Genomic DNA, 27,194 nt, shown 5'->3' with positions numbered 1-27,194 from the left:
ATTATCATGTCTTTTTCTTATATGGTGTGGTAATGCCAGATACTTTCACGTCTCCTGCTTTGTCATTGCTTTCTTTCGTGGATGCAATATTGTGATACTTCGCTGGTTTATTTCTGAGGTTTTGATAGATAGATAGATAGATAGAGAGAGAGAGAGAGAGAGAGAGAGAGAGAGAGAGAGAGAGAGAGAGAGAGAGAGAGAGCCACCTCCCGGCCGCTCGGAGATCTGACTCAGCAGACTCACCTCCCACGAACCTGACTAACATATAAAACACATTAGTTCCCCTTCTCACCATCCTCCTTCATCAATAGCCCGGCCTCTCCGTCTCCCTCTTTCCTTTCTCTCCTCGCCCAGCGCCTCGCCCTCCTTCCCTTCATCCCCATGGAAGTGTCCTCGTGTTAATTGTACTAATCACCCCGATATTTACATTACCCTCACCTTGTTTCACTTCTAGACAGGTTGATTTAAACGAACTGCGGATTGAGACTGGTTGAGTAACATGGAAAGAAGATTACGCGTGGAAGGAAAGTTTTTTGTAGCGCAAGTGAACAAGGAAAGAAAGAAAGAAAAGATTATTGCATCATTTTCTAATTGAAGTGAGAAGCCGCGTCACATGGAAGTGATGGAACAAAGGAGCATCACTCACTCACTCACTCAGTAAAAGGAGATTCTCAAGACACCTTAGAAATATTAGACACTAAATAAGCTTTTCTCCCGGATCTTCTTCTACTTGTCTTCTTTTTTTTATCCCTCTCCCTCTCTTTTTTGTGGGGATGAGGGAGGAGGGAGAGGAAACGACATTATGAGTGGTCTTTTTTTCTTCAATCTTTCCCCTTGGCCAGTCTTCCCAATACATAAAGAATATAATACGTAGGCCACTACATCTATAATATGACATGACACTTCATTAACTTAGTATTCGTGGTACTTACTAACCTTTTAACCACTTGACCACTTACCCATGATTGCCTATACAACTTTTCGGACTCTTTTCTGTTAAATAACCCTCTGGTCTAGGATGAACAAAACTCATTTATTCTCTCATATCTCTGTGCTCAAGCAAATGTTGTTTTTTTCATCTTTTTCTTCTTTTACAACGCTGTGAATGTTAAGAAAGTTTTTTTTTCCCCTATTACTTAAAAGTATAGTTATTTTGTCTCTTTGATTTATAAGAATAATAATTTCTTCTTCAGACAATTAGATAATACTCGACGCTATTTTGTCCTTTTGAAATCGATAGTCAATAACTTTTCCTTCAAAGACGCATGCATCACTCAGATATAAAATGACTAACCTCTTGAATCATATGAGACATAATTCTCTGTTACGAGCTATTCTTACTTTTTTCCACACCATAAGCATCAAACAGAACAGTTTCTCCGCCATTAAGTAAAGGACCACATACTCATAAATTCCTGTGCTCCATCTTGGTGTCTTTTAACAGGGTCGAATGAATGTTAGTCAGATTTTAAAGGATGTTTTTCATAAAGCTAAAGATAATTTGTCAGGATTTCAAAATTGTTTTTACAATACTAGAGGGTTTGTCAGATTTGCAAAGCTGTTTCTATAATACCTGAGTTTGTCAAATATTCAAGGCTGTTTTCATAATATTTGTAATAATTTGTGAGGTTTTCAGGGATAATATTCTAATGTTTGAGACAATTTGTGATATTTTAAGGGGAGTTTTCATATCACAATAGGTAGTTAAGTTTCCAAGAACATTATCGCAATGTTAGGTATAGTTTCAATAAAAATACTGCATCGCCACCAGGCAAACACGTTTACAAAAACCCGACTAGTTATCTGTAAGGCCTTTGTAAGCAGTCCTTGTGAGGGTAGTGATTAACCATACCTGAATCACAAAGAAATTAAGACTGAGCAATGTTTCTACCTTGTCATGGAGAAAAAAAAGAGATACGAGAACCAAACAAAACATTACTGAAAAGAATCCATGCCGCAAAGATACTTACGAATACTAGAATAACACTCTACGTTGGCATTAAAACAAAGAGACCTGCGATACTCCGTCTAATCATCGCCGTGACTTTTAGAAACTGTTCTTGCATGAGCCCGGAGAGATAACGAATAAAAGAATCACACATAAGCTCGCTGGCACTCGAATGAAAGACGTAAGTGATTCCAGCTTCTATGTATCTGGGCTACATATTCAAATTTTCCGCTCCAAAACTGTCCTCCCCCATGAGAACCTTCCTAAATGCTTCCTTGGTGGAGTTATGGGGAAGAAGAACGGATGAGACGAAGAAAAAAACAAGATGTAAACTAAAAGAAGAGGAAAAAGATAACACTGAAAATAGAAACAGAAAAAAAAAGAAAAAGAAAAGTGGAGAATAGCAGATTAGAGAAGGAAGAAAGAGAGAAGGATAGGACTTGTATGTGTGCGATATATTTGTAGCCTGCGCTCTCTCTCTCTCTCTCTCTCTCTCTCTCTCTCTCTCTCTCGACCTCTTTTTCCTTCCGGCGTGGAAGAAACAAGATTAAAGAGGAGAAAAGCAGGACTTGGAGGTTATTTTATGACAACATTAGAGAAAAACGATTATGAGAGAGAGAGAGAGAGAGAGAGAGAGAGAGAGAGAGAGAGAGAGAGAGAGAGAGAAAGTTATTGCGTCTCCCTTCACCGTCCCGTTGTGTCCCATCATTTATGAGGGGAAGGAACGAGGAGATGGGGAGGGATATAGGAGGAAGGAGGGTACGTGGGGTAGACAGAGAAAGAGAGAGAGAGAGAGAGAGAGAGAGAGAGAGAGAGAGAGAGAGAGAGAGAGAGAGAGAGAGAGAGAGAGAGAGGAATATAACTTTCATATATATCAGTTCCATCCCTTACCTGACTCTCCTCTTCCTCCTCTTCTTCCTCCTCCTCCTCCTCCTCCTCCTCTTTCTCCTCCTTCTCCTCCTCCTCATCTTCTTCCTCTTTCTCTTCCTTGCTATATACAGGAGGCAGGAAGGCGTCAAACACACATTGTCCCCAGAAGGAGGAGAAGGAGGAGGAGGATGAGGAACCACAACAACACGGTGATGGGCGGTCACTCAGGAAGAGAGAGAGAGAGAGAGAGAGAGAGAGAGAGAGAGAGAGAGAGAGACAATAACGATTATCTTTCAGTTCTCTCTCTCTCTCTCTCTCTCTCTCTCTCTCTCTCTCTCTCTCTTAATCCGCGCCCCTCCTTCAGGAATGCAAGGGCGCACATAACACTGCTCTTTAGCCTCAAACATCTGTCTCAGCATGGCAAGGCGCTGAGGAGTCTTAAGAGGAGCCGTGGGTCTGAGGAAGCGAGGAGGCCAACGGGTGAGGGTGGCAGACAGAGACCATATTCTGAAACACTTCACAGCACCTCCACTATACTCTTTTGAAGTTACACCGGTTTTCAAGGATGCTTTATAGTAAAAATTTGGTTAATCATCTCTGCGGCCTTTGGAAATGCTCGTGGTGGTGAAGGAGCAGGATGTCTCAGAATACAGGCCAGACAGGAAGGGGGAAGCAAGGAAGGAAGCGAGACACACAGAAAACACAAGGAAATCAGGGGAAATAAAACTGTGGTGCCTGCAGAGAATGGCGTTCTGAGCAGACACTTGAACAACGAGCTGCTCTCAACCCCCCCCTTCCTCCCTCCCCCATCCCTCTCTCTCTCTCTCTCTCTCTCTCTCCACACACGCCCTCCCTCTGCCGCCGCCGTCGTGTCCTACTCTCTCCTCTCCCTGCTCTTGTCTTTCGCTACTACTAATACTACTACTACCACTACTACTACTACTTCTACTACTAGCTACTACTACTACTACTACTACTACTACTACTACTACTACTACTCTCTCTCTCTCTCTCTCTACTCAGCTCTTATACGTTCCTCCATCACTCATCTTCGCGTTACTCCTCCTCCTCCTCCTCCTCCTCCTCCTCCTCCTCCTCCTCATCGTCATCACCATCATCACCATCATCACCATCATCCTTCCTCTAATCGGTATCACCAGACAGAAGAGAAAAGAAAGCCTCTCCTATACGGTGGATATGAAAATAAATAAAATCTCTGGAAAATGAAATAAAAGCCTGAAGATGACAAAAATGAATAGAAAAAATAGTGATGCTTATAGAATATTCACACAATAGTAGAAATTATATTAAGATTAAGAATAGTTATGAATGAAAGCGTCGTGAAACATAGCGTGTTGGAAAGTCACTGATGAAAAAATTTACTGCACTTATTTGCATGTATACCTACCTAGTAAATCAACAACATTTACAACCTGCAAAACCAGAAGACAAATGGAAGTAAAAAAACAAATCTGAGGAAAAAAGGAAATGACCAGTTAACTCTCTTCCATAAAAAGAAGTGGAATGAATTGCAAAGGAGGAACCGATTTATGTATTTAATCCACGCTGTTGTTCAGCCAGCAAAACCAGAAGACAAGTGGAGGCAGACGAGGAGAAAAGAAAACGATAGAGAAAATAAAACTAATAAAAACGAAGAGAAAAAAAAAGAGAGAGAAGAAAAATATGACACATTAATCGCCAATTCATAAAAAAAAAGAAGAAAAAAGAAAATACAAAAGAGCAGAAACAATTTACGTGTGGATATATCGAACCAACAGCATTCTATTCTCTTTCACAACTATTTGATGCTATTTCCTTGATTACTAGCCACTCCGAGACACCTTTATTTGTTCTAAAGACACTTCTAAACAATAAAGCAGCAAGACATCGCAAAATCTATTCTTTTTAGCTCTTTTTTTTTCTTGTAGATGCTTATATAGATCTCATGGCCTTACTTGTTATGTCATTAAGTGAAATTAAAACGTGTAAACACCTTAATGGGCCTTTTGTCTTCCCTATTTGTATTACTCTTGGCCAGCGCTTCCCTTACACAGGAAAATAAGATATATATAAAAAAAACAGAAGACAAGCAGGAACACGATGAAGAGAATACGATGCGATGGGTCTTAACAACTAAAACAGGCACTAACATGAGGAGTCGAGTACAAATTCCCTTGGTAAAGTAATACACTCCACAGCTCCGCAGCGTGCGTTTGTCTCCCTTCGTCTGGACACACTAATAATAACAAGACGAAGCAGCGCTAACACATGTGCATAAGTCTCCTGTCCTGTCCTTTTCAACCCTCCCCAACCCTCCCCAACCCTTCTCTCTCTCACTCTCTCTCTCTCTCTCTCTCTCTCTCTCTCTCTCTCTCTCTCTCTCTCTCTCTCTCTACAGTAAGTTTTCATTACTTTTTTCTATTTGTCACTATCTCACTATGTTCATTTTTTGCATTTATGAGAGAGAGAGAGAGAGAGAGAGAGAGAGAGAGAGAGAGAGAGAGAGAGAGAGAGAGAGAGAGAGAGAGAGAGAGAGAGAGAGAATATAGTCAAGGGATATGGTAGAAAAGGGGGAGCGTGAAGACAAGTAGGAAGGAAAGTCTGAAGATCAGAGCGAGGAAGAGAATCGTAAAGAAAGAAAGAAAGAAAGAAAGAAAGAAAGAAAGAAAGCGGAAGGAGACAGCCAGATTAAAGCAAAAATCAAGTAACTCATATTCTTTCTTCTTTCTCCCTTTCTTTTCTTTTTGCCCCTCTATCCCCTTCCTTGTCTTCCTGGCTTCCCATGTAATAGCCTTCTTAATCTCTCTCTCTCTCTCTCTCTCTCTCTCTCTCTCTCTCTCTCTCTCACGGTCAGTTTAACACCACTGAGGCCACGCAGATCGTTGGCACTCGATTGTTAAGATGATACGTCCTGCTTTCAATATCCTGCCAAGGCTTCGATTCCCAGCCATCGCCTCTCATGACCTGATACTTTAGATCGATTTATCAAATGTGTCCAAAGCACATGCATTAAAATGGTGGCAGCGGTTGGATTGCAAGGTCGTACTCTCAGATATTTCGGCGTCTTATCGTGACTACCTTCTCTTCTTTCACTGCTAGACAATGTTTACCACAATCATCTATTATTCTTTCGACACTTGTTTTGTAGTATAGTTTAATAAAAAGTTACAGAGCTTCAAAAAGACATAATTGGTTTTCCATTCTTTCTCTTTTCTTTCTTGTATTAAACCACTTTTCTTTTTTGCAGTACTACGAATGTTTACAAAGATTGACAATAACTGTGAAAGTTTTAACAGGCTGAGGCAAACTTTATTAGGGTTTTCAAAGTGGTTTTCATGAATCTACTTTGTGACATTTAACAAGGAGTGTACAAAATCAATGGGGAAAAGAACAAGAGAATTTGAACTATGAACTAAAAACCCTGATATATGTACTCGTACAAAGCGTTTATGGAAATAAATTCTTATTTGTGCGACAAACCTGTGTCTTTGAGTGCTTTCCTCCGACAGTTAATTTATCTTTTGACTAAACCTTGCTTCAAACAATGTATAGTTGCATTACTGTACTGCTACTAATTTCTAGACTTTCCTGTACTCTAAATGGAAGTGTTTAGGACACCGGAAGGGGATCGCTGTGGTATTATGTGATATATCCTTAGCCTCCCAATTTCCAAACAGACACTAATTTCATTCTGGACAAAAAGTATGAATTTTTTTTTTTCATAAATTGTGAAACGTCTCTGAGTAGGGAAAGATCTTGTATACCTTGGCTGCGTAGTGGCGGCGGTGATGAAAAGTACTGTTTGATTATTGTGGATAACATTGAGGAATTTGCTTTGCCGTGATTGTCTCCTGTCCTGTCACTGCATACACACACACACACACACACACACACACACACACACACACACACACACACACACACACACACACACACACACACACACACATTCTGAAATAAAGAAACTATTACCACCAGGCTCATCATTTCAAGTCCCCACCAGACAATGCAAAGATTCTGCATTCTTTACATTTTTTTTTCCTGTAATCTTTGCGTCCCGTGAATGGAGCAGGTGTTGCTGGGTGATGCGTGGCGATGAAGAGCGATGAGTGTTGCGACAAGTAATGAATGGTGACAGGAGGTTCGTTGAGAGGTGACGGAAAAAATGATGATGCGGGGAAGAAATTATGCTCTGATTAGTTTTTCAAGTTGTTTTGTTATTCCTCCTCTGAGTCAGTTAGTCTTCAGCCTCGAGAAAAAAAGAGAAAAGGTGAGGCTGATCTAAAGTAATATATCTACGTTTTCTCTTTGACTTTTAGAATATATGGGAAGTTCCAAGACGCCAGCATATTCGTATACGTGGTGGTCTCTATATAAAACAAAACCAATAACCATCTATATAATCTTATTAACGCTATCCATCTAATTTTCTTTTCAAATTCATATCTTCTTTTTTTCTATATCTTTTAACATTGACTACTCCTTTTCTTTAACTTCATAACTTTTTGTCATTACTGACCAATTTGGATCGCTATGAAGGCAGCTGTTGTGCTCGCTAAATATAGTAGATGAGAATTCACTGTTGTTTTCTATTATGTAGATTTAAAAATAAAAGAAAAAATCTAAATTTACTCTATATCTGGCAGCTCTTGTCTCCTTCGTGCCCGCTGTGATACCCGCTCCCCTTCGCATAATTTTCTAACCAGTAACCCCAACAATGTGCATCACCTGCTTCCTGCTGTCATTATAAAAGCTGATAGTTTATTGGTGGCTGACACACACACACACACACACACACACACACACACACACACACACACACACACACACACACACACACACACACTTTCGGATGTTTCTATAAAGAAAATTACTTTTTTGTGCTTTTAACTATCATTACTATTATTATTGCTGTCAATGTTGTTATTATTATTTTCATTATTACTCTTATTATTATCATTATTATTATTATTATTATTATTATTATTATCATATTATTGGTGTTATTATTATTATCATATCATTATTGGTTATTATTATTATTATTTTTATTATTATTATTATTATTATTATTATTATTATTATTATCATTATTATTATCATCATCATTATCATTATTATTATCATTATTATTATTATTATTATTATTATTATTATTGTTATCAATATAATTATTATTATCATTATTATCATTATTAACATAATGATAAGTAGTAGTAGTAGTAGTAGTAGTAGTAGTAGTAAAAGTAGTAGTAGTAGTAGTACTAGTGGTAGTAGTAGTAGCATCAGTAGCAGGGAGGCGATGGCGTAGTGGATAAGGTGGTGAGCGTGGGATCGGGCAGCCATCCCTGTGTAGGTTCGAATCCCACCACGTACCGCCTTGATTGAAACTTTGTTATTTATCGAGTGGTTTAAAGTTACCTACATGTCACCATGATACCCAGGTTCTAAGTGGAGGTGAAATTGCCTTACACCAAAGATACGCTTGATTGGTGATATGGCCCCTAATATGTGTAACACTATAAATCAAATTGCCTGTGCCGCTAATGGGTGGAAGCTGGACAGCGCCTCACGTACTCTTTAAGTATACCTACGGACGCTATAGGCCATAACATAAAAAAAAGTAATTGTAACACTAACAGCAGTAGTAGTAGTAGTAGCAACAGCACGCAGCAGTCATTATTATTAGCATTACCATCGTCGTTATCATCAACATCATCATTATCATCATTACCATCCTTTGCACCAACCATCCTTGCCTGTAGTCCTCACGAGACAGACCATTACTTGAGTCACGCTGTGTCACTTCTGCCGTGACTGAGAATTTGGGTTTCCCGCGTGGCTCACCTCACCCTATCATTGGCGGCACGACAGTGACTCGGACACCAGTCATTCCTCATACACGGCACGCAGACACTGACCATCGACCACACAAACACACTAGTCACCCTCCACACGCAGCCGCACCACACAACACATAAGTTGTCCGAGGTAACTGCTTAGTTAAGACGCATTATAACTCAATAAAAGAGATATGAGTAGATAAATAAAAGTAGAAATATAATCATAACGATGAAAGAATAAAAAGACATCGTCTCTTATTGGAACTGGAATTAAGTAGGAGAGTGGGGGAAAGGGTGAGTGAAAATAAAGTAGAATGAAGAGGAAAGAAACTAGAGAACACCAGATAGGACGTAGATAGAGTTATGTTTGCACTGCTTTCACTCATAATGTTCTTTTATGATTTAAGCCTCGAACATAAAAAGAGAAAATCAATAAACAAAATAAGATAAATAGAATAGCTACTAATGGATTAATTTGAAAACTCTAAGCCTCTAATCTGTGATCTCTAGCCAGGCCAGGTCAACGAACCGCGAGAATATCACTGACCTCTCATTTGCATAATATGGTTGTGGCTTTCGGAGAGCTTTCCATGGATGCCAAAATTATCCAAAAATTATGATATGATGCTTACTCGTGACCTCTGACCAAACCCACAAGGTCAGCAATGTATATCACTGGTCTCATTTACATACACAGCTGTGGCTTCCAAAAGGCTTTCCAGTGATACTACGAATACAATTAGTTCTCTGCCAGACAACTCACGGATATGATAGCGATATTTGTATTTTATTGTACTGAGTAGGTATGAACTCCACTTGGAAATCTTGAAAGGGATAGAACTCATTTTGATGCAAAGTAAAAATAGAAAAAGAAAGTAGGAATGAAGGCGAAAGAGAAGAGTATGGAGAAAAGAAAGAACAGAGAAAAAAAAAAGACGCTAGGTAAAATGAAGATGAAGGTGGAGAGTTGGAGGAAGGGAAGAGTGGAAAAAGAAACACAAAAGAAAAGAAGTGGAGAGGAAAGTGAAAGGGGTAGAACCTGGGAGGAGAATGAAGAATTGTTAGTGGCAAAAGGTGTTGGTGGAGTGGATGGAATGAGTAGAAAAAAAAAAGAAAGATATGTGGAAGTAGAAGGGAAGAGTATGGGGATGTGGAAGATAAACAATGGATCGACGGTGGTGGAGGGAAGGGACACGTGAAAAATAAAAAAAAGACAAATTAATTAAATTTAGGAATAAGGAAAAATTACAGTTTTAAGGGAAAGAACAAGTGGAAGAGCAAAATATGGGAAACCGGAAGGAAAACATTGGACCGAACACGACCCCGGAAACGCTGGATCCGAGACGCGTCACAGGAAGTGGAGCCGCCGCGCCGGAAACGCCTCAGGTCTATGAGTCTCTAGTTTCGTTTCCTTTATATATACGAGTGTATATATATATATATATATATATATATATATATATATATATATATATATATATATATATATATATATATATATATATATATATATATATATATATATATATGATGAAGTCACCGTCCGTCGCCAAAAAATCCTTCATAAAGAAATGACATCTCCGTGATCGGTGAGTTGTAGACACCGCCGCCGCCACCACCACCACCACCACCACTGCCCTGCAAGACACTCATTGGTGGTCTGGTTCCATCGCCACACTTTACGACCTGAGGCACCGTGCGTCGTGTTGGCCTGTCATCGATGCAGGGTGACTTACGTGTGTTGCTGGTCGCCACACAAATCAATATTGGTCGGGGAGGCAAAAGTCGCATTTTACTTGTCATTTATCATTGCTGAATGCTTACATTCTTCATACTTCTATGGTAATTCCTTTCTATTTCAACTACAACAAGGAGTTTCAATATATCAAAATCATCAATAAGGAAAAGAATGGGAGGCAGGAAGTGAAAAGTTGGGAAAGATAAAACAGTAAAGAATATTGAAGTAAAGAGGAAAAGCAGGAGACCTCAAGGTGCATGAGAGTAGGTGTGAAAGATGGTATTTATGCTATGTACAGGAACTGCCACGTGCAGGCCTGCTGGCTCCTTGCAGCTTTCTTTAAGTATTTCCGAGAAGATACAGAGAAATGATGAAAAAGACTAATAACACCCAACTTCAAGCAACAAATATACAAATGAAGACAGCTTATAAGAATCCAATTAATATATCGTCCTTTATTTCACCTTCGTGTCTGGCGCCAATAAACCGCACCATGAACCAACACTGATGCAGTGAGACCACGAAACGCGCCTCGGGAAACGCTAAGCTGCTTCTGCTGCTGCTCGATGTGAATTGGTGAAGAAGAGGGGGAGACGGGACAGAGAAGTGGTTGTGGTAGGAGCACTTGTGACTGGAAAGGTAAGGCCAAGAGCATAAATAGAGTAACATTGGTACTCACACTGTATTTATATATTATAGCGAATAAAACAAGGGTAACACAAACTAAACTTTTAAGTTCAGTAAGCAGGGTAGGACAAGTGAAAATAGGTTCATGCTTGTTAAAGTTAGATTTAAACAGGAATAAAAAGAAACTGTTTCACAAATAGAGTGGTAAATGAATGGTATAAACTCAGTAATCAAATCAGGTTGTTAGGCTGAATCATTACGGAACTTTCAAAGTATTTTAGACAAGTGTTTTGTATGAGAATGACAGGTGGATGCAGACAGGTATGTTTCGTAGATGTACGGCTGGAAGTTTCCTGCAGCTTCCGTTGTTTTCTTCTAATGCTCTTATATGTTTAATGAAGTCCCTGATCTACTGACAGTCTCCTAACAAAACCTCACACTGTCTAAACATATCAGAAGACTTATGACTGATAGACACCTAATACAGTTAAGGTATATGGCGTGTTTCTTGATTTATGATCACGAGGGAGGAGCAGGAGCGGGCACTGGAGGAAAGCGTGTGGTGGAGGTTGAGTGTGGCGACGGTGGTAGGGGAGGAAGGAGGAGGAAAGATGTTTCATTAATTTTGAGAGAAGCGAAGACGTTCACGTGTTGCAAATGTTGCCTCTGAAACACTGGCGAGAATGTGTGAGAGAGAGAGAGAGAGAGAGAGAGAGAGAGAGAGAGAGAGAGAGAGAGAGAGAGAGAGAGAGAGAGAGAGAGAGAGAGAGAGAGAGAGAGAGAGAGAGAGAGAGAGAGAGAGAGAGAGAGAGAGAGAGAGAGAGAGAGAGAGAGAGAGAGAGAGAGAGAGAGAGAGAGAGAGAGAGAACAACACCAGTATAGTTTATAATGGAGAAATACGTAGAATGAGAAAAAAAAAACTACAATGATTTAGATAGTTTGAATGTTTTTGCTACTGGACAACAACAACAACAACAACAACAACAACAACAACAACAATTACTACTACTACTACTACTACTACTACTACTACTACTATTACTACTACTACTTCTACCACAAGCCTCACCACCACCATCACCACCACAAGAACAATACTCCCCACAGCAAAGCAGAGAAACCGGGCCAGGAGAAGACGAGGAGAGAGAGAGAGAGAGAGAGAGAGAGAGAGAGAGAGAGAGAGAGAGAGAGAGAGAGAGAGAGAGAGAGAGAGAGAGAGAAAGGAGGCGGCGGCAGAGGAGCAGGAGTGGGAAGGTGGCAGGAGAGGGAAGGAGGAATAGAGAGACGGCGAAGGATGTGGAGGAGGAGGAGGAGGAGGAGGAGGAGGAGGAGGAGGAGGATACTGCTTCCCGCCCGCCCCTCCGCCTGCCCGCCACGCCCCCTCCCGGCCTCCCGAGCTGCCCTCCCTCTGCCTGCATTGCGCCCGCCTGTGTAATGATTTTCCCGCGTCCGTCCTCACTTCTGATTAGCAAGACGGAGAATGCCAAGCTCGGAGAGCAAATGACACAAGAAGCGAGTCCTCTGTGAGTCCTCGAGGAGCCGACAATCCAAGACTAGGAGACTCTCGATGAATGAAAGGTTAGTAGGTGACGCCGACTCTCTCTCCCTCACTCTCTTTCTCTCTCTCTCTCTTTGTGTCCCCCCATCTCGAAGTGTCTCCATCAGCAGCTGAGTCTCAAATCATGACAAACCCTCTTTGGAGACCCTCGGCGTGGCAGGGACGGCGGCTCCTGGCTGGCCACCGCCCACCACATACACCCGGAAGGAAGAGAGAGAGCCAGCTTCTTTATAATCAAGAAAGAGAGAGAGAGAGAGAGAGAGAGAGAGAGAGAGAGAGAGAGAGAGAGAGAGAAAGAGGTAATGTTACCGATAATGCTATTTTCAAAAGACGCGCGGAAGTATGATTCAGCAGCCTCGTGTCCTAACTAATGTAAGTCAACAAAAAGATCCCCGAAGCAAACGATAAGCGCACTTTTTAACACTTCACGCCGCTCCGCATGTTCGTCGCACTGCCATCTCTCATTCAGCGAATACTTACGAAATTAATACTTTAACTGGGATGAAAAAAATAAAAAATAAATCTCATGAAACTTAAGTCATAATTATGTTTCCAGCAAGAGTCGTGTCTAGAAGTGGCACTCCCTGGCACTCCACAGCACTCCTTGGCACCTTCCATCCCTCCCATCACTCCGGGACTCCTTACCTCTCTCCTCAGTTTCCGTCATCCTGTGTCAGTAAACTATTATAGTCATGGTCGTAGTAGTAGTAGTAGTAGTAGTAGTAGTAGTAGTAGTAGTAGTAGTAGTAGTAGTAGTAGCAGTAGCACTAGTAGTAGAAGTAGTAGTAGTAAATAGTTTTCTTTCCTCTATATGTCCTTTCTCTTCTCTTTTCCCATCCCTAACATCCCACCACATCTTCCACTAACCGCTACCAACTCCTTCTCTTCTCTCTCTCTCTCTCTCTCTCTCTCTCTCTCTCTCTCTCTCTCTCTCTCTCTCTCTCTCTCTCTCTCTCTCTCTCTCTTTTTTCTCCCCATCAAAAATAAGGCACACCAATCCACACTCCTTCCTCCTCATCTTCCTCCACATTCCCTTTTTCTTCACCTTCCCCCTCCATATATTCTTCATTTCCTCCACCACACCCCCTCCCTCTTCATCCCCACGACAAGCATCCACGTAACTTCTCTTTCCTCTCCTCTCCACATCCCTCCTTCTTTTCCTCCACCACAAAGACAGTCCATTCCACGCACCCTCCTCCTCCTCCACCACACACACCCGAGTCTTCTCCACTCCCTCCACCACACCCCCATCTTCTCTTAAGCGTGCGTCACGTCTCTAAGGAAGGACTCTTGACTTTCTGTGCCAAGGCCAGTCTTCCCTTCCCTCCACGCCAACTCCTCCTCTCTCCTCTCCTGTCTTTTATTTTCTTCCTTCCTCATCAACTACTCTTCTTCACCCACAGCATCTCTCTAGTCTTCTCTTCTCTCCCCACCTCCTCCTCCTTCTATCCTCTATCCTCTATCCACTACCCTCTTACAGTCTCACAGTCACACAACACATAAAAAAAGATAATAGACTAGAATGAAATAAAGGTAAAGTTTTTTTGTGTGTGGATGGGTGGAGGGGTGTGTGAGGGAGGCGAGGGGGGGGAGGGGGTCGTGTCCGCACTAACGACCGCACGGTTACCTGCAGAAAAAAGATAAATGGCCTAGAAATTTTGTTTAGGAGGAAGTTATTTCTTTGTTTTTTTTTTTGTTTTATTTTGTTTTGGGAGGAGGGAAGAAAAAAATAAACCGGAATTGACGTTTATTTGGGGGATAAATTTTAATAAGTCTCTCTCTCTCTCTCTCTCTCTCTCTCTCTAAATATTCATCACTGGTGGTCAATGTGACGTCAAATATGCTTACCCTCCAAAAGCTAAAAGAGGATTATCGGAATATTTTAAATAGAACGCATTTAAATAATATCCTTGTGTGTGTGTGTGTGTGTGTGTGTGTGTGTGTGTGTGTGTGTGTGTGTGTGTGTGTGATCATATCTTACTTTTCTCTCAATTTTTATCACTTCTTTCTCTAGTTCTCATTAAGATTTTAGTAGGAACACACAGAGAGAGAGAGAGAGAGAGAGAGAGAGAGAGAGAGAGAGAGAGAGAGAGAGAGAGAGAGAGAGAGAGAGAGAGAGAGAGAGAGAGAGAGAGAGAGAGAGAGAGAGAGAGAGAGAGAGAGAGAGAGAGAGAGAGAGAGAGAGAGAGAGAGAGAGAGAGAGAGAGAGAGAGAGAGAGAGAGAGAACTATCCTCGAAATTCTCAGCGTATGTTTATTCAAAAGACTTCCCCTTAAAAATTTCTTTGAATTTTTGTGCGAGGCGGCGAGAACCGAACCCCTGAATCTTGATAATCCTTCAGTGGTGATCACAAGACGGTCACTTCCACTCTTCCGTTTAGCAACTCCAGGACCCGTGACTAAACACACTACTTCTCCTACAAGGTCTATTAGCAGAAGACAGAGTGTGAGAGGGTAATTTAAAAAGTTAATGCACCGCAACATCGTGGTGATAAGGCGCTCAGATAAAATGTTAAAAGCCACGAAAATGATAATAGCAAGTAAGATTAATGATTAGTCGGGTCCTCAAGAGTGTTTTTCCCCCTCGTGGTGTGAAAAACTTGTTAAACTATTGCTTGAGTCATAAAGGCATTAAGTCACCAGTAACTTCCATTACAGGCCGTGGAAAGCAGTTAATTAAGGTGGACGACGAAATATGTGAGGTTGCAGCCCATGGATGTTTGGATAAATTTAGGTGATGAATAAATGTTTGAAACATTTATCTACATCCTTTGTATTGTCCTAGCCACAAAGTCGGATAATCTGCATTCTTATCCATTGTGTTTTGTGTCTTTCATTCTATTCTTTTGGTGGTGAGGTGACAAGCTTCAGTCTTTTAAGGATTTCGTCAACAGATCAGAGGACTTAAAAGGGAAGACAACAAGCATAAAAGAAATGTAACACGTGACTCGAGTACTGCTGGTGACGACCTCATATACCACACGAGAGAAGGGACGATGTGATAGGATGTGACATGATACTCGAGTACAGGCCCGTAACTGTACCACACGAGACAAGGAACACGTAATGATGAGAGGTGATAAGTGATGTTTGATTGGCACTACACAGTCAACGTGCACTCATGATGAGTGACAACTGCTGAAAGAGACAGTGGAAAGGAGATGGAGACGTTAAGAATGACAACCGCTGCAGGAGACAGTGGAAGGGAGATGGACACGTTACTAGGCTACTGCCAATGTATATATCATTCAAGATAAGTAAAAGGACAAGTAATGATGAGAGACTTATTAAGGACAATTCATAGTCAACGCGATTCCCCGATCAATGAGTCTCTTCAGGAGACAGATCTACGATGAACAAGTACAAATAAATAAGTTATAACCATCAATACTTCCACAAATCATGATAACTCAGCCAAATACGAGATGTGCGGGGATGGGGGGGGGTGGAAGTCAAAAGTGAGGACGGACGGCGGAAAGGGGAAACGCTCCAATATTTTTCCCAAGGCGGCCATAATCCCGCGGGGGAAACACAAAGACTTCATCAGTCATCACGTGATCTCGGACGCCCTCGTAAATTGTAAGGTTGTTGTAGAGTCAGCCCATTACGGTGGCTGGATTATTCCTATTCTGGGCCCCATTTTAGTCCGGGGAGGGAAGGTAAGACGGGAAAGGTCGGGGGGGAGGGGAGGGACAGCAAGACGGGGAAGGACAAGGGAAGGGCGGGCGGCCGAAAAAAGGACCGCCGTACCCTTCCATTCTCCAGCCAATTCAGAGACGGAGGATGTTGATCGTATTTTGTATCTTTTCTTTTCGTGAGAGGGAAAGTCAGGAGGACCAAGGAAGGTAGGAATGTACATGGAGGGAGGGAGGCAGGGAGGTGCACGGAGGCTGGCAGGGAGGGATGTATTGCTAGTGTTATTGTTGTTGATGTTGTTGTTTGTCTCGTTCCTCTTCTCTTTTTCCTCCTTTTCTCCTTCTTCCGTCATTTCTTTCTACTCCACTTCTCTTCCCTCCTTCTCTTTCTCCTCTGGTTCGTCCTGTTCTTATTCCTCATTCTCTCTCTCTTCCTATTCGGACCTTTATTCCGCTTCTTCCTCTCCCCACTTTCTCTTCTCTCCTATTCTATTTTTTTCTTCCTTATTCCACTTGTACACTTCTTCTTCTTCTTCCTCCTACTCTTCCTCACCAATTTTCTTCTCTTCTCTTCTATTTTCTTCTTCCTTATTCCATTCTTACACTTCTTTCTCTTACTTTCTCTCTTATTCCTACTCACTCATCTATTTTTCCTTTCTTTTCTGCATTCTTACTCCTCCTCTTTTTTTATTTCCTATTTTCTCTCTCTCTCTCTCTCGCCTCCTTTCCTTTCGATTCTTCCTTCACTTTACCCCTTTTTTTCTTTCTTTCTTCTTATTCCTCCTCCCCCTCCTTTCCTCCTCCCCCAGTCATTCCAGCCGTCAATTCTAATCACAGCCACCCTATTAAACTCATCACCATCAGCACCGTAACCACCACTTATATGCACCTGCCACCCTCACCACCACCACAACAATCTCCATAACAAGTACAGTCACCACCACCACCCCAACCACCACCACTGTAGCTGCCAACATCGATAGCAGTACGTTAATATCACAGCAATTACCACCAAGGATAGGTCTTCCATCAACACTACTGTCACCATCATCGCCATTATATACTTCACTTATTCTTACTGCTGCTTCAACTGCTGCTGCTACTATGAGCATGATTACTAGCATACACAGAAAAAGTTGTAGTAGCAGTAACAGTAATAGTAGCAGGAACACCAACAACACAACAACAATAATAATAACAATAATAATAATAATAATAATAATAATAATAATAATAATAATAATAATAATAATAATAATAATAATAATAATAATAATAATAATAATAATAATAATAATAATAATAATAATAATAATAATAATAATAATAATAATAATAATAATAATAATAATAATAATAATAATAATAATAGTAATAATAATAATGATAATAATAATAATAATGATAATAATAATAATAATAATAATGATAGTAATAATGATAATAGTAGTAGTAGTAGTAGTAGTAGTAGTAGTAGTAGTAGTAATAATAGTAGTATCTGATAAAAGTTAATAAAGATTGGAGAGTTTCAGGGAATTCCATTGTCTACAACAAAAGTGAAGGCGTTTAACTAAATGCTGCCAAAACCTCACGTCTCCCGCCACCTTTCTCTCTGCTCCCAAAACAAAGACCACTACACAGCTGCACGTATCACTGACCGGGATGGCTGGGAGTGCAAGCTCGCCGCTGTTTGTTCACCATTAGTGTACACTGCAGAGACAGATGCTCAACCCCACCATTCGTTACGCGCACACCAACAAAACTCTAATGTTACGTGAGTTTAACCTTTCCATAGGTTGATAAGTGATGATGCAGATGGTTACTTGATTATTTCAAGTGTTGCTTGGTTGGGAGATATTCAGAAAATCCTTTGAGCATTTTGTTTCGCATGTTGTGTTGCGGAACATGTAGACCATTTGAATTTACAACTATTGCTACACTGGGGACTCTCACCTTCAGTGGCCTTTTTCAGAGTTTTATTGGCCTATCCCAGAGCTCCTTTTACATAAAATGAATAAATAGATAATAAAGAATAGCATTGTCCTCGTAGTATTTAATCAACCTCGAGGAATGCATAATGCATTACCATTATATAATAAGTTTACACTTTAGATGCAGCTAATGAGACCTAATTGATGCCACGCGAATGTCAGTTTTCTAGTCTAGTTCAGTCTAGTCCAGTCCAGTCCAGGCAAGCCAGCAAGGCCGGAGCTCGATGCTAAAAATATGCTTCCCTAAATCGATAACTTTTGAAGAAAAGCTCTCTATCGCAGCAGTGTGGCCGCAGTGATCGAAATACTCATAACATTGTCATGGTCTGACTCTCGGTGTGTTCTTTGGCACAGCGTTGCAACAGTATAATGTTTTCAACTCCACTAGTGAATTTCTTGCCTAAATAACGCAACAGATTGACAAAGCAAGGGTCATCCAAAACCCTGATATTACGATACTGGAAACAAATGAAAAATCCAAATTAACTTGAAACATTACCATTATCAATATTAGGCAATATTACTGATTATTAGAAATTATAATGATCGTTACGACACTTTTGATTATTTTTGTATATCTAGTAGCCTGCATAAAAGACACCAAAGAACAAAGAAAAACAACTCTCTCTCTCTCTCTCTCTCTCTCTCTCTCTCTCTCTCTCTCTCTCTCTCCAGCGGGTAAAGAAGTATACACGACGTCGGGAAAAATGTTGCGTTGACAGTATCGGTCAGGAAATACAGCTGCCGTCAGACTCTGGAATATTTCACGTCGATACACGCTCAGCTTAATGACTCTTATCCATTGACTCCTAATGGGAATAGTCTTTTATTGCCTTGTTACCGGTTATCTGTATTTGGCTCTACTTTCTCAACTAACTTCTCTGCAACCCCCTTTCGTCGATTCCTGGCCTTGGTATAGTCTTGTCATTGCAACACACCCACCACTTGTAGAAATATTTCAGCTTACACTCTCTCATTATGACTCCTACTTGTAATGCTTCTCCTCCTGCTATTGTTGTTGCTGCTACTTTTCATTCCACTAGTATTATCGTTCTTCATCGTCATGTCTGCTACCGTTGTTACTACTATAACTATTACTACTACTACTACTACTACTACTACTACTACTACTACTACTACTGCTAAAGTTACTATAGTTACTGTGGGAATGTATTATGATGTTTCTGATGTTCCTTCTGCATATATGAGTACTGCTTCTACAACTACTGCTACTACTACTACTACTACTACTATCTCTACTACTACTACTACTACTACTAGTACTACTACTACTTTTCTATCACTAATACGACTACTACTATTGCAACTACTACTACTACGATTACTGCTGCTGCTACTGCTGCTGCTGCTGCTACTGCTGCTGCTGCTGCTGCTGCTGCTGCTGCTCTGTTACTGTTGCTGCTGCTGCTGCTGCCACTGCTGCAACAACAACAACACTGCTGCTGCTGCTGCTGCTGCTGCTGCTGCTGCTGCTACTGCTGCTGATGCTGCTGCTGCTGCTGCTGCTACTGCTACTGCTGCTGCTGCTGCTGCTGCTGCTGCTGCTGCTGCTGCTGCTGCTGCTGCTGCTGCTGCTGCTGCTGCTGCTGCTACTGCTGCTGCTACTACTACTACTACTACTACTCCTACTACTACTACTACAGGCATGAGTAACAAGTTCAATATAACAGTGACAGGCATTGTTGCTACTCTCCCTACCATCCTCATCACCATCATCACCACTACCACCACCACCACCAACCACCACCACCATCGCCTCCACGCCGCCACCATCGACCGTCTCCTCAATCATCACTGCCATCATTATCCAAATTACAGGTGTGGGAGGTGGAGGCCAGGTAACCTCACCTGAGCCCTTACTTTTTTTGGAGGGGCGTGACTCAATTTTGCCTCACCTTCCTTTAAAACTTGAGGAACAGAAGGAGCTCTTTTTTTTTTTTTTTTTTTTTTGCTTGCACCCTTCATCGCAATTATTGGTCTTTTTTTTCAATTTTTAGGTGGAGAAGACATGTTTATTTTCTTTCCTTTATACTTATGTTTGTTTTTTTCTTACTCGCAACGCTCGTAGCACACTACACTCTTTGGATTCAGCTCTGATACACCCATTGTAAAACTTCAGTCGCTTCAAATGTGCTTGGTCGTTTTCCCTCAATCCCAAGTTCCGTAATCTGCCGACTGTGTGAAAACCTCACTAATGAAAGGTTCTTAATCAAGCAGAGGATTGGAAACTGGTAGAAAACGCAGAATGCAATTGAAATATGTGCATTTTTTCCCTTTCATTTTATTTAGTTCTTTTACTGTAAGGAAATCTCTGACATATTCAGAAAAAAAGTCAGAAAAAAATTCCATTCAATGTCAACCAAAGGATTACCGCACATTATAAGGGCTTCTGACTACAACTGTGGTTCTATAGATGCTAATCATAAATGTATAATGACGTTTCAGTAGCCACACCCATTATAAACCCACAGGCCTCGTGGTATCTGTCCTTCCTGTGTAATCTCCCTTGTGCTGGTCAATACAGGAGGTGAGAGGGAAAAAGGGTTTCTGAATTCTGAATTGAGTATGAATGTGCTTCTATAAACGAAAATGTGTAACGAAGGTCCAGTACGAGTCCTCATTATAGGTCAATAGATGCCTTGATATTCATTCCTCTGTATTCCTTCCTATCGAGTGCAAAAGGTCACGGAACTCTGAACCAAACCTAACTTTAATTCTATAAACGCTAAATGTATAACGAAGTTTCAGTAAATATTTTTATTATGTGCTAACAGATACCATGATATCTATTCTTCTGTATCCCTACGTGTACTGGTCAATATAACAACATTTGGGATTTTTATAATAACCGTAGCTATTAACGCTACAGTAACTGTCGTGGTAATAGCACCATCGCAAGTTCGTTACGTTGATGTAGTTCTTGTGGCTTCCTCGTGGTATTGACCAGAATATGAACAGCGAGTACAAGTCTGCTCCCATGAAAAACATAATGAAGATAAATAGGGAAGATAAAGATCAAATATATGAAGAATATTCTGAAGAAAACCATCACCCACAGAGAAAACGTATTATTTCTTATATAACGACAAATAAGGAAATAAAAACAAACAAACAAACAAGAACCAACACAATCAAGAACAGAAAAGGAGGAGGAGGTAAAAAGGGAGAAGAGAGGGAAAGAGAGAGCTGAGATATCACATAAACACTGTAGTATTTGGAGCTACATCGGCAATACCTTCGCCACAACTACATCCATAAAAACACCAATAAAATCCATCAACGGGGAACAATCAATCACAAACTTGGAAAGAAAAATAATAAACACCACCGCCACCACTACCCTGGAGAAGTCGCGGCCCAAACAAGCACCGTCAGACATCCACAGTTTCATAACCGTTCCGCAGCGAGTCACTCCCCACGGCGGCCACTCAAAAACCGACCACCGTCTCGCGTCAACAAGGCGGCGACGGGGAAGACGCAGCCTGGTAATGAAACAGTCAATATAGATGACTTGGGGAATCAATAACGGTGCGTGTGGTGGCGGCAGTGGTGGTGGTGGTCGTGGTGGTGGTGGTGGTAGGAGAAAGAGAAGGGAAACCGTCGTCGTGGTGCAAGAGTTCATTTAAATTTACCAGTCACCTCAGCATTGATGCGGTTAAAAAAAGTGACATTATTTCGCATCTTTTCTTTATCTGGCCTATACTTTCACCAGTACAAATGATTATACATTACAGTTAACTTCCACCGCACTGGCTAACATCAACTTCACCACAGCCAAGTTCACGAGATCCAACGGGAAAACACTCGTACAAGAGGACCAGTTTGAGAAATGCAACACACAACAGTGGAATTCTTTTACAACACCGGATTCTCTCTCTCTCTCTCTCTCTCTCTCTCTCTCGCCGATGATGAAATCAAGTGTGAAGAAAAATGTTTTTTAGAAAATGCATTGTAATTCATAGTTTTAAAGCTCACATTATATTTCCAATAAAGTGATATTAACTAAAACACAAATGTTGTTCACAAAAGAATGACGCGACTTTTCTGTTACAACCGTGCACGTGTTCAGGGAAATAAGCGGCCTGCTGATGCTGATGCTACTACTCCTGCTGTTGCTGCTGCTGCTGCTGTTGCTGCTGCTGCTGCTACTACTACTACTACTACTACTACTGGTAGCAGTAGTAGTAGTAGTAGTAGTAGTAGTGGTAGTATTGCGACGCAGACTTGGTCAACGGCTCCTGCCACAGGCACGAAAGGGATGGTTCCACCATGCACTGTTGGAGGCACTGCTGTGCTGACGGCAAGGACCAGTGCAAACAAGAAACAGCTGTGGTCATCATTCTGCTGCTGCACAAGCCGCAGCAAAGCGTCTGGTGGTGGCGTGTGCAGCGCCTGAAGCTAGTGAACCAGGGCAGTCGTGCTCTACTGTGAGTCGTACGCTTCACTTGGCCACTGCGCGTGGTACCGTAAAAGGACAAAAGCCAGTGAGTCCTGACCTGGCGGTCGTATTCTGCCATGGAGTGGAGGCTCTGCAGAGAAGAGAGGTTCACCACCTGCAGGAAGAGATGGGTGTTGCCGAGCTGCAGAGGTGGCAGCGTGAAGGCTGCGCAGCAAGCTTACAGATAGCGATTATCTGGAAAACACCTCTCCTGTGTCAGGTCAATCATGTACTCGGACAGCAAATGCTGTTCAAGATCTCCCAACGCAGGCAATGGCAGCGCCAAACACAACAAAGTGCTTGTCCTTGTCGTGGCTGAAATCATCTTGCCTCAACGTGTCCTCGTCCCACGTTAAGATCTCTGCCGCTGGTCACTCTTAAGTTAAGGCGAAGGATTTTCCTAACAACATCCACGTATCATCCAAGGAAAGGCGGAAATAAACAGGCGGGAACGGGTCGGTGGCTACACTTAGCTGATCCACAGTTCCAACATTCGGCGGTTCTCCTTGATACCGACTTCACCTCCAAGTACCCAGCGATCCTTTCCAGCCACTCAATAGAAAACCTCTTTGTAGGGATCACCACCAGGCCAGCCAGACTCCACTTTGGCCAAGGCTAATATGTATCTCACAAGGAGTTTCTTAGGGCAAAGCATCCTTGGCTCTACATCATGTGGCTTCGAGCCTACTTATACATTGTTGTTGCTGCTGCTGCTGCTACTGCCATAACTGCTGCTGCTACTAACCGGTCATTGCAATTTGCTCATTATCAGATTATAGCGATGAGAGAGAGAGAGAGAGAGAGAGAGAGAGAGAGAGAGAGAGAGATTGTGTGTGTATGTCGTAAGGAACAAGGTAGGCCTGCGTAAGACATCGAGGAATGTGCCACGAGAGAGAGGACGCAATGGAAGTGATTAATAGCGTTCTGGTTTTCCTGCCAATATTGCCTTCTCGCTGACAAAATTCTTGAAAATGTGAAATTGTGCGAGGTGATGAAATTTTCAGGAAATGTGTTACTGATATTTTTACAAAAGTTGTGTAGGGCGAGGAAAAAAGCATAAAGACTGACTGACTGATTGACTGACTGACTAACTAGCCCACTGAGAGGAAGAGAAAAGCAGTGAAGACAAAAAAAAAACCTTTTCACTATCGTACACAAAACTATAAAGCTGAAAATATCAATAAACACAGTAGAATAACACCCTCATCAAACACACACGGTACAAAACGCTACAAACACCACAAAACGTAGAAAGGAGAAGAATATATAGTTTCAAAAGAAAATCATTCTAACATAGTATACAGTAAAGAAAAGTTTGAAAATAAAACGCACAAAAAGAAAAAAAAAAGAAAAAGAAAAATCACACTTCTGTAATCTGCAAACTACAAAGCTCCACAAGTAACACTCACGAGAATGAAACCTACAAGTACGTAACACAATGAGTGCTGAGCCAGACGACCCACCTGTGGCAGCTACAAATAGCATAGGCCCCTTCTGCCGTAGATGGTGTGGAGCTCTGGGGTGATCTTGCTGTGTAGGAGGGTGTTTTGGCGGGCGGTGAGCAGGTCTCGATGGCGGTCTCTCCGGTGCCTCTTGATGCCCGGCCGGTGCACGAGGAAGGCGTTGTCTAGCACGTGAAATTCGTAGTCCAGCACACACATCACGTACATCTGTAGAGGCGACGAGGGGGGGATTAGTGAGAGAGAGAGAGAGAGAGAGAGAGAGAGAGAGAGAGAGAGAGAGAGAGAGTAGTAAGAAAAGTAGTGAAGGAGGAAGAACAAGGGGAGGGAGGGTGGAAAGAAGCCAAAAGCCTAATCCCATCTTCTCTCCTATGTCTAATATCCTCCCTCTTCCTGTCCCCCTTCGTAAATGACTTCACTCCTCCCCTGCCCTTCCGTCCCCCTACTGCGGCCTAAGACGGGAGCGCGGGAAGGGACGGAAGGAAGGAGGGAAGGAGGGAGGAAGGAGGCGGCATATGGCCAACAGCAGCTGCCTCACAACACATCGCGGAACCTGCGCCTCGCCACCACCATTATTACCACCACCACCACTACTACCACCACTGCCACCATCACCACAGCTACACCTTCCCTTTTATCAGCAACATCACCGTCGCCAACCACAGTCACTATCACCATTCCCACTATCACTGCCATCATGCAATCACCATCACTATCATGACCTCACCTCCACCACTTCTGCCAACAACACCATTCATTCGTTCAGGCATTGCTGTAACTGTAACCAGGACCACCACCACCCTCACTAGCATTACTAATATCAATATCACTTATATTACCATCACCACAATGCCACGTGAATAATGAACGCTACCACCACCACAATCAACACCACCACCACCAGTTCGCTGTCACCCCTGTTTGCTCGTACTATCAATTTCGCAGCTATCGGGAATGCCATCACCACCACCGCCGCCACCACAGACACCACCACGAACATCGCTACCACGATCAACAGTACATGTATGTATAATATAGTCTCTCTCTCTCTCTCTCTCTCTCTCTCTCTCTCTCAGTCGATCATCTTCTCTGCGTCGTTAAAGTAAAGCTTCATTTTGTTCCGAGGCATCAAAGGTTTAAGTGTTACGATGCACTCTTATCCATCTCTTATCCTTATCTTATCCTTATCCTTAGCGTGTAGAGGGGGAGCAAACCAAACATACAGCTATAACATGCAACACTGCTGAGGCAATTTCATGGACCTCATAACACTCTGGAGGCATTTCCGAGCTACTCTCCGCGAGCCATTAAGGTTATTTCAGCAAGACGCAATACTTCCCGGGAGCACCTAATCACCGCTAATCAGAGGCAACTCGGAAGGATTGTTGTGCTTAAGCCAACGGCTGGGAAGGTCTCTGTCGCCGCAGCCGCAGCAGCAGGCGCTGAACATAAGGAGTCTTCCGACGCCGCGCTTTTTAATGTTTCTTTGTGACGAGCTTTATTAATTACGAGGATGAACTTTTAAAGGGCAAGTTGCGAGTAAAAGCCTACACTGGCCACTGAATCCTCGCTCTGCATCGTGCCTCACGGTAAACAATTGTTGTGATATGAAAAGGGAAGATGAAAAATATTATCAGTAGCGGTGCTCCACTGGCACTTGTTAAACAGACAGCAATTCATCAGCTTGTTTTTAAAGACGAGGTAGGTCAACATTCCGTGAGTTTGGAGTTTTGTATCACAGTTCAAAGGTTGATGTTTTGTGGGAATTATTCACGAGTATCCAATTAATCTGAAAAATTCATATCATGGTATGTGATTATAGATATCCGTGTGTGTGAAAGCATTAACACTTTATGCATGCTTTATGTAGATCTAGAATAAATATTATTTCTCTCGCATTTAACGCCGCTGATATATATATATATATATATATATATATATATATATATATATATATATATATATATATATATATATATATATATATATATATATATATATATATATATATATATATATATATATATATATATATATATATATATATATATATATATATATATATACTCAGAGTTGGATATGAAAGCATTGCTCGTTCTTGAACACAATATAGAGCACTATTATGTGATAGTGACTTACCAGTGTGTACTTTATCTTAATCCTTGAAAACTGTACTGGATTTCTTCGTTAGAGGCGTTTGGCCCAGAGCACTGCTGGAATTGTGACGTACTATTCTCTGAGTCCCTCAGAGGTGTTAGTCTAGTTTCGTGGCTCAGTGCAGAAACGTTACCATAGTCTCGTATCCCTCTGCCTTGCCTCCAGGTAAAGTGACTAACTGTGTACCTGTACTGACTGTTATGGGTGGTGGGTGTTCAGGACAAACTCACGTGGCTCTGCTCGAAAACGCTGAATGGCAGCAGTTTTATTCTATCTAATTCAATGGGAGATGTAGCAAAGGATGGCAGTGAATGATGACGGCGACACAGTTCACGCCATCCAGCAGCCAATAGGAAAGAGTTCGTCACCTCACATTGAGCACGCATTGTCCGCCACGCTGGTTAAAGAGTAGAAGGTGTAAACGGAAGACTTCTCACAACGAAACTCTCGTTTTCTCTCTAAAAATCAGTGAGGTGAAAAGAAAATGGATCCTGTTTACCCTTCTGAGAGATTTCGGAAGTCTGGAGAAGACAGGAAAGAAAGAAAATGGAAAAATCAGAGAACTACTCAGATGGGAGAAAGGAGAGAGAAGAGGCGGAAGGGAAGGCAAGATATAGACAAGGCAGGGAGAGGGAGACGATGAGAGAGAGAAAGAGAGTGGGGAAAAAAGTTACAGGAAGAAGGGAATGAGTGGGAGCAGAGAGAAACGTCGGAGGAGTGAGGTGACAGGGATGAGGGGATGGAGCCGTGTGTTCCCCCTGCTCGGGACGCGACAAGCAGGCCAAGAGGGAGGCAAGAGAATTTGTGATCCTGGAGTGCCACTGACAGGGGAAGACAGGCAGGGCCACACGTTACTCTAGACAGTGACCTCAAGGAAAAAGGGACATTAAAACGGTCACACCATAGCTC

The 27,194-nt window shown here is 41.9% G+C and overlaps 1 protein-coding gene across 1 annotated transcript in view; it reads right to left on the bottom strand.

Moving 5' to 3' along the window:
* LOC123520801 (beta-1,4-glucuronyltransferase 1-like) overlaps positions 1 to 27,194 on the bottom strand; it is a 65,558-nt gene that overhangs the window by 7,261 nt on the left and 31,103 nt on the right. The window contains 1 exon segment of the mRNA XM_045283411.1: positions 24,132 to 24,338. Within this exon segment, the coding sequence (XP_045139346.1) occupies positions 24,141 to 24,338 (198 nt within the window). The 3' untranslated portion in view covers positions 24,132 to 24,140.

The sequence above is a fragment of the Portunus trituberculatus genome, chromosome 47 (assembly GCF_017591435.1).
Source record: "Portunus trituberculatus isolate SZX2019 chromosome 47, ASM1759143v1, whole genome shotgun sequence".
Classification (NCBI taxonomy): Eukaryota; Metazoa; Arthropoda; class Malacostraca; order Decapoda; family Portunidae; genus Portunus; species Portunus trituberculatus.
The sequence above is the reverse complement of the archived record's forward strand: the minus strand, read 5'-3'. Positions and strand labels throughout refer to the sequence as shown.